At 37.9% G+C, this 8,778-nt stretch overlaps 1 protein-coding gene across 1 annotated transcript; it reads left to right on the top strand.

The window, feature by feature from the left end:
• The first annotated feature begins 523 nt into the window (after positions 1 to 523).
• On the top strand, positions 524 to 8,145 carry LOC128528871 (spermatogenesis-associated protein 48). Its single transcript, XM_053502036.1, has 9 exons — positions 524 to 659; positions 2,438 to 2,505; positions 2,904 to 2,977; positions 3,227 to 3,332; positions 3,448 to 3,515; positions 3,768 to 3,809; positions 3,905 to 4,012; positions 4,309 to 4,410; positions 8,028 to 8,145. The coding sequence occupies exons 1-9, from the start codon at positions 524 to 526 to the stop codon at positions 8,143 to 8,145; spliced, it is 822 nt and encodes a 273-aa protein (XP_053358011.1).
• Positions 8,146 to 8,778: the final 633 nt, after the last annotated feature.

Raw genomic sequence — 8,778 nt, 5'->3', positions numbered from 1 at the left:
TTATTGCATTTTCCCCTTCATTTGCTTGAGAAACAATGATTTAGAAAACTTGCCTCTAGACAAGCCTGAGTCCATGAGTCCTGCTGTCTGTTGTAGACTCTACAGTACAGGTCTGTCCTTGGCACATGCTCGCCACCTAGTGGACACATCGTACACTTGCACAAACAAAAGCCTTCCTCAGTTCTATTGTTCTCGAAAGTTGTCTTCATCTTTTATGCAACAGGAATAAGTAGGGTAGACCGAAGTGATGTCACGACACAGGGTTTAACAGGATTGCTTGCATAAGCCCACACACTTGATAGCGGTGTAATCACTTCCTCCGCGAGTCCTATCATCGCTTGGCAGACTTGCACCTGGGGGCGTGTAGGGCTAGTCACGTGATCTCGGACGCGACCGCAGTCTCCTAGCAACAAATGACACTGCAGTAACGCTCCATCGTACCGGCACGGTCAGGGCTTTCTCTCTCTCTCTCTCTCTCTCTCTCCGATGAATAATGCGCATCACATATGTTTAAGAAGGCCTGATGAAGAAGAGCCGCGCTGCGACGGCTACGTGCTCTCACAGATATATGAGCGAACCGTTCGAAAGGGGGCGCTGTGACACCGAGAGCTCGACAGAAAGAGTCCCTGCGCTCCTGTGTATCCTGTGTGTAGTTCTCGGTCTGACCTGAGATCAGCGCCGCCTCGCCCCCAGATACACTCACTCAACCACGAGCCATCCAGAGTCAAGTTCATGGAGCCAGGTGACCTACAGAGCAGATGTGGTGTAATAGGTTACTCTGGATTATACCATTATAAGGTTTAGATCACCTCACTCTGCTCTTTTTCAGTACTGCAAACCTAATCATAGGCTTAACTTAACACTGATCAGCCAACACCTGCCTAATCTTGTGGACTGTACTGTAGGTCTCCAAACCAGGAATGCACTGTGTGTTCGGGCACCTTTCCATCACTACCAGCATTTACCGTTTAAACATTTTGATCTACAGTAGTGCTTCTATTGAATTGGACTACACGGGCCAGCCTTCACTCCCCATGGGCATCAGTAAGTCTTGGCCACCAATGATCCTGTCACCAGTTCATCAGTTTTCCTTCCTTGGATCACTTTTGGTATGTCCTGACCACTGCAGACTAGAACATCCCCCAAGAGCTGCAGTTTTAAAGTCGCTCTCACCCAGTTGTCTAGCCATCACAATTCGGCCCTTCTCACACTAGCTCACTCACTCACTCACTCATCTTCTATACTGCTTTATCCTGTATTCAGGGTTGTGGGGACCTGGAGCCTATCCCAGGAGGCTTAGGGCACACGGCGGGGTACACCCTGGACAGGGTGCCAATCCATTGCAGGGCACACACATATACACTCACTCACACACTCATTCACACACTATGGGCAATTTGGGAACGCCAATCAACCTAACCTGCATATCTTTGGACTGTGGGAGGAAACCTACCATACCAAAAGTTAACCAAGGAAGAAAAGTCCTGGGTGGCCAGGGTTTACTGACGCGCATGAGGAGCAAAAGCTGGCCCATGTAGTCTGAGCCAATATAAGTGCTAGTGTACATCAAACTGATAAAAAAGGTAATACTGACTGTGATAGAAAGGTGTTAGAACACACAGTGCACATCATCTCACTGCACATCTGTTATGGTGGCAAAAGGGGGGACCTACTCAATATTAAACAGGTAGTTATAATGTTATGGCTGATCAGTGTATATTAAAATAGACATACTCAGTCGAATACCTTACTGTTTCTATAGTAACAATTCATATAAACAAAGATTTATAGCTGAACTACATGACCCAGGTATAATTTTTAAAAAAGCCATTGGGGGGAAAAAAGTGCAATTGTTAGAATAATATAATAAGAAATAATCTGTAAATTTAAAATAGCAGCTCTGGGTGCTCGGATCTCATCTCTTGTTTTGTGCGTTGAATTTGCATATTCTCTTTGTGCTTAGTGGGTTTCTTCTGGGTACGTCAGTTTCCACACAGCCCTGAGACATGTGATGTAGGCTCATGGGTGTTTCCAGTTTGTCTGTAGTGTATGACTGGGTGGGTGTGCACTTGTGCTCAGCAGTGGGTTGGCATCCAATCCAGGTTGTCCCCAGCCTTATGCCCTCGGTTCCATGTGAGAGCCATCAGGCAAACCATGACCCTACATCAGGAACCTTCAAAACCAGTCCTTGAGGAGTGGTTGACAGGAGATGAAGACCTCTTTCCTACACAGAATAAGCAGTACAGAAAATGAAAGAATAAATAATTGATGTAAGAGGAAAAAAACCCAAAACAAAACAAGTGTTTTCTCTAACATTACATGTCAGAGTCTTTTTTTATCAGTTATGTTTCTTAATACAATCACAACATTATAGATAGGCGTAAGTGCATAATTGTCAGAGACATTAATTTTATTTTGCATGTTTTGCTCTTATTAGACCACAGCAGCAGGGAGGGACCTGATCCAGGTTACACCAGTCCTCGGGGATGTGAAGCTCTGAAGAGGGTAAGGGTGGGGTTGGTGGAGGGGGCAATGGTAATTACACAGTACTGTTGTAATGCAAGATGGATTTTCAGGAAGCATGTTGAAACTCACCCCTTTATATTTAGATTAGATTAGTGCCTTCAGTGACAGTCCTTATTTTTGTTTTCTTTTCCAGCTGATAGCAGACCTGTAACAAGCTAGCAAGAACACATTAGATAACTGATTCAGGTCTTGTGGGAGATTTGAGAGATTGTTGTTTTCACAATAAATCCTGTTTTTATGTGAGCAGCTCTCACTGCTGTAACATTAAGTTTTAGTTTGTATTTAGTAGCACACAACTATACCTAATAATTTACCTAATAATATTTATCTTTTGCATTATCAGTGTATTCATTTTATTTTATTTTTTTCCTATCTAGGATGCATGCACCTCTGTTCCTTTTAAATCAATGGACAAGGACTTGCGGTACATCTACACATCAGAAGCTCAAGGGTTAGGGATCTCTGAAGTTTCCTATCAGAGCAAGCATTGTCTTTTCCATTTGCCATTTCTGGCACACTCCATTGTATCTCATTACCTAATTAAGAGTAGCAGTAAATAAGTCCTAAAAGAGAATTTACCTGTATAAAACTGTATTTATAAACTAAATTCAGCTTTGTGCTGTTAAACAGCTTTATTACTTGTACTGTATTGCATTTCTTTAGTCAATGCATAATATCTGTGATGCTCTGTTATTCGTAGTGGGTACAAGTTTTCCCCTCGTCTTAAACCACCACTGAGTTTGGCAGACCCTGTAAGCCAGTGCTCCACTTTAAAGAGATACCATAGCATCCCTGAAATTTGGCAGGTTAGTTTTCCGTTCATTAAGCACATGTGTGGCTCCATGTGTGTCCAATACTATATACCATATACAGTATATAGGCCTTTCTCCTGCTCGTTTTATTTCCATGTTTTTCTTCAAGACTCTTGGACCTCACTGGAATAGGCATCAGATTCGTGCAACATATGATGTGAAGAAGCCCTTCAGTTTGTAAGTAATTTGATTCATAATTGTTTATTACGTTTCCATCGGTAACAGCTGTGAAATGGGCTATAGCAGATTTTTTACTGAACCCTTTTACATAAGTCAAATGACATATTCTCTCACTTCTTCACTTTCTGCCAGCGAGCTGTATTTACTTTAAGAGAACTGACAAACTGTCTCAAACAAGTACAAATATGCGACCACATTCTTCATTCTTCATTTTTTCATTTTTCATTTAATTTTTACATTTTTAAACAGCACCAGCCCATGTCCAAAATCAGGACAAATACCTTTATATAGGTAAGTGGTTACAAAGGTTTGCTCATATTAATTAGACGAAAAAATTTGAAACATCATATAACATGGTTGTTATTATGTGTTACTGTTCTGCACAGTGGTGTGATTGGCTCTGAGAACATGGACAATATCGACATCCCAGAGAAAGACTTCATTCCATTGACAGTCCTGCGTACCATCATTCCTCCTGACACTCCCACAGCCCAGTATGTGTGCAGTGGATATTTGTACAGTGCATGGATGAAATATGGCCTAATTTGGCAGATGCTCTTATCCAGAGCAACTTACATTTTTATCTCATTACACATCTGAGCAGTTGAGGGTTAAGGGCCTTGCTCAAGGGTCCAACAGTGGCAACTTGGTGGTTGTGGGGTTTGAACCTGGGATCTTCTGAACCGTAATCCAATGCCTTAACCACTGAGCTACCCCTGGCCCGAAATGCTGCAATTTCAGTTAGTTAACTTTATGCATTTGTTATATGTGATGTGTCTTTTTATTAAAGCCGTCCCACTATGCCTGGTTACACTGGAAAATCTCCACACGACAGACCAAAGACCTTACTCACCAGCCAGCCTTCATCGATCCTCACTTATCAGCCTACAGGGTAAGACACATACAAAATATAACACACAATCAAGATGCAATATTCTTTTTTTTTGTGTTATATGTGTTATATAATGTGTTATATGTATAATGTTATATGTGGAAAATAACACATTGCACCTACGGGCCAGGGGTAGCTCAGTGGTTAAGGCAAGATTATGGTTCGGAAGATCCCAGGTTCAAACCCCACAACCACCAAGTTGCCACTGTTGGGCCCTTGAGCAAGGCCCTTAACCCTCAACTGCTCAGATGTGAAATGAGATAATAATGTAAGTCGCTCTGGATAAGAGCGTCTGCCAAATGCCTAAATGTACAAATGATGTGTAAAGCATATAAATGTAGAAACATACACTTATTTAACATATAAAATGTGTATACTACACAATATTTTACTTTGAAATATGCAATATGGTACCAGCACTAATTTATATATACCATCTATACATCTATACTGTATAGATAGATAGATAGATATTTACATAAATACAAATTTTATAGATTATTGAACAATAAGATAGTATTTGTAAATATTCTAATTAAATTACTATATACACTATGCAGTTTATACAGTAAGTAATTATTTCACTTGGTTTATATTTGTAAGGAGCATAAATATATATATATTTTTTATTATTCAAAGTAATCAGTTTCAAACATGGCTGGGTATATTCAAAAGAAATATAGTTACTCAGTAAAAATAGTTACTCTGCCAAAACATGGTATTGGTGCTAAAAAGTGTCTCAAAGGTGAGTTTTCAGATCGGATTATGTAGCACCATATTTCATAATACTTAATGCTTCTTATCTCCAGATCCATGTTTCGTTTTTTGTAAATATCCATACACATTTATATTTTTATTAGATAAAAAGAAACACATTTACTAAATATAATTTCATGCCCTTTCATGTAGTGTCTGTAACGTTTTTTGTTCAAATCTTTTAAAGATCTTAATTGACATTTAAGGGGAAACTTGGCTTATTCACATAAAAAGACATAAACATTAAAAAGTGTATTATTCTAAAATGCAAAACTGTTAAGATATTGCAACATGAATTTGACATGGGTATGAACACTACAGACTTTTTGCTTTTTAAGCTCTCACCACTAACCAATTTAAGCAACAATTTTTGCTTCTAGAAGCTTACACCAATTTTGATATAAGAAATATAAATAATTTACATGTAAAATTATTATTGTTTAAAGCGAGACAGTATAACACTGAAAAATGGCCATTTTTGCGGCACATATTAAATAGTTTCTCAAAAATGGCTAATGTTAACAACTTGCTATTTTTTGGGGAAGCAATATTAGTTAATTTCTTGTTGTACTTCAGAAGTAGCTTCTCTGGCACACACATTTTCTGTATTAAATGTTCTGTGTAACATTTAAAAAAAAAAATCAGCATCAATACTGTGGCCAATTATATTTTTTATGCTGTACAGAATATGGCCTTATTATGTAATAATGTAATAATAAAATATTGAGTTACATTATTTAAACTTATAATTCTGCTGTTATAAAATATTAGCAAGTTAGATGCTTTTCATTTTATTTTGTGAACAAACTTGAAGACTTGCGTATGTTCACTGCTCTTCGCCGAGCATGTGTACCCTGTGTAATCTCAGTAGATGGCAGCAATGCAATATATTCACACTGCTATACTGACAGACACAATAAGTGTCAAAGATAGGTAGCACCTGCCACAAATGAGACACAAACTTACTATTAAAAAGCTTGTTTAGCTGTAATGTAAAGTAATGCATTTGCTGATTATGTCATCATAATAGTTTAAATCAAATAAACAAATACTAAATATTGGATGATTTTTCAGTTATCTCCTTGCCATTTCCTCTCTACCTCTTTATTTTTCTCCATTTCCTCTCTTTTTATCTTGGTCTCTTATAGATTCCATTATCTTTGTCTGAAAAAGTTATAAACATAACAGGATGCATAGGCATTTTGGGAACTTTAGGGAACATAGGGCTCTCTTCTGCCCATTCCTATTTGCACATTGTTAAGTTCTGTTTCCTTCAGGGTTTTTTCATCTACATCTATGTTTCTTAATGCGCTGACTGTGGGGGTCCATGTTTTTTTACTTGCAGTTGTGAAAATTACAACCCACAAGATACTTATTTTCCTGTTTGACTGATCACATGCGTTGTATGGGTTGAATCCTAACCTCAATGACTCAAATACACAGATAGGTCAGAAGTAGAAAAGCTTTTTGGCTCCAGTAAATGTTCAATTTAAATATTAAATAATATATAATTATATTAAATAATTGGATTATGTAAAAAAAAAAAAAAAAGTATATATATATATATATATATATATATATATATATATATATATATATATATATATATATATATATATTCTTTTAATTAATTAAATTATTCTTTTAATATAACTTTTTTTCAGCCAGAGATACCTTTAACTGTGAAAATATTTTATGGACCACCATTAGCACCAATATATATATATATATATATATTGGTACTAATGGTGGTCCCTAAAATATTTTCACAGTTAAAGGTATCTCTGGCTGAAAAAAAGTTGAGAACCCCTGGACTACTGTAGGTGCCCTAGGTCATTAGTTTCACCGCTTACCCCACTGTGACGTCTATAATTATTGGTCTTTTTATACCACTTCTTTTAGTTACGTATTGCTTAATATAGTTATGTGGCTGGTTTAAATTAATATTTAAATTCATAACTCTTCATTTAATGAAGAAGTCTCAGACGACATGTAGTAGATTTAAGGCACCAAAAGACGATTTATGCACAATGATTGATGAGGTTGTCACTCCACAAAGCATGCTGAAATGTGTGGAATAAGGAGATGAAGATAGATGGAAAAGGAACTTGTAAATCATTAAAATGAGGAACTGTAAAAGTACCACTATGAGCATTAATGTTGAAGAGTGCCCCACACTGGGGGTAGGTCAGGTCAACAGTCTCCCTCCCTTTCAGTGTCAGCATCAACGGTAAAACGTCCTCAGCTTTCAGAATGAGTAGGATCGAGCCATGTGCAGCTTGAGCAGAGAGGAAGAAGGAGGAGGCAATGTGTAAGAGAGGCACTAGAGGAAAACCAAACTCCTCACCCAGGGACTGTTTTTTTGTTGAAAACGTGTTTCCTAAATAGGGTCTCTAAAGAGCTGGTTTACCGGCTTTTGGAGAAGCCTTCCACAGATGGCCATATCCAGAGCGGAGCTGTTCTAGCTGCTGGTGGTAATCGTGGTTTTTGGTCGACCCAGATCCATTTTCCTAGAGCGACTCGCCCTCTGAAATCTGTTTCCTCTGCTGATAAAGCAGCCCTCCCAGCTTTCCCTTAAAGCAGAAAAAGAGGAGTAGTTAGCACCTTAAGAGCTTCCTCTTAACTCTGCTTATAACAAGCATTTTTGTTTTGGTTCCTCTACCCTTTGTAAATGACTTGTTAAAATACATGTCTCTTGGTTTGACTCTCTTGAAAGGATAAATTGCTTAATGTCACTAACTGTACAACTGATTATTAGATTATTTAAAAAAAACTAAAATGTACAATGTTTTAACATTTATTAACATTTATTAACATTAAAATCTCATTGACCAATTGTGGGTGATCTTTGTGATCTGTAGGAGCCGTTCATCGTTCTACGGTCGGCAGGCCCCTCTGTCCAGCATGGTCACCACTGCCCCACCGTGCAATCCTTTTTTTCACCCTAAAGCTCCTTCACCTACTACTCCCATTTACTGATAGTTTCAATGATCAAAGAATGCAGTAGCAATCAAATGAAGGAATAAAAAAAATTTGCTTTTCAAAAAATCTAGTCTGTGTTTGTAAATAGACCTTTATTGATGTTATTGCATAGATTGGTTTTCTGTAAGTGCAAAATAATGAGATGCTTCATTAGCATAATTTCCTTTGATTCATAGGAGACGTTCTGTAAATATGGAGAAAATTTTCATTGTGTTGCACTTTCGTATGTGTGTGGTGTGTGTGTGCATCAGAGTGTGATGCCTGCATATTGTTCTCTCAAGGCCTTTTTTTTTTTTTTACATATTGTGACTTCCTTGTGAATTTACTCAATCATTTGCAATAACACAATGTTGTGACAATGTCACAAAACTTTGGCACTGTTTCATTATGCATCAGGTGTTTACATGGCAGTAGGTAAGCTATGAAGAAATGTCTGCCATTTCTTAAAAAGACTTTCTGAAATACTCTACACCCCAAGAACTGTGGTTGGAGAATAAAAGAGAAAAGGCAATGTAGCTTCACCTGTTGACAGGAAATAGGAACGTGCTGGTTTCCTGTCCCCCCCTCGTAACCTTCATTTCTGTTCTACAAACCCCTCAGGATTTCGCTTAGTTAACACACCCAGACATA

This window comes from Clarias gariepinus, chromosome 8, assembly GCF_024256425.1.
Source record: "Clarias gariepinus isolate MV-2021 ecotype Netherlands chromosome 8, CGAR_prim_01v2, whole genome shotgun sequence".
NCBI classification, from domain to species: Eukaryota; Metazoa; Chordata; class Actinopteri; order Siluriformes; family Clariidae; genus Clarias; species Clarias gariepinus.
Note: the sequence above shows the minus strand (reverse complement) of the source record. Positions and strands in the feature narration are given on the sequence as shown.

Bases quoted from the DNA above. Each gene is read 5' to 3' on its own strand.
- LOC128528871 (XM_053502036.1), top strand. From the start codon at position 524: ATGAAGAAGAGCCGCGCTGCGACGGCTACGTGCTCTCACAGATATATG. The intron at 2,978-3,226 runs GTTAGGGATCTC...TGTTATTCGTAG, and splicing joins TACACATCAGAAGCTCAAGG to TGGGTACAAGTTTTCCCCTC. The intron at 3,516-3,767 runs GTAAGTAATTTG...ATTTTTAAACAG, and splicing joins GTGAAGAAGCCCTTCAGTTT to CACCAGCCCATGTCCAAAAT.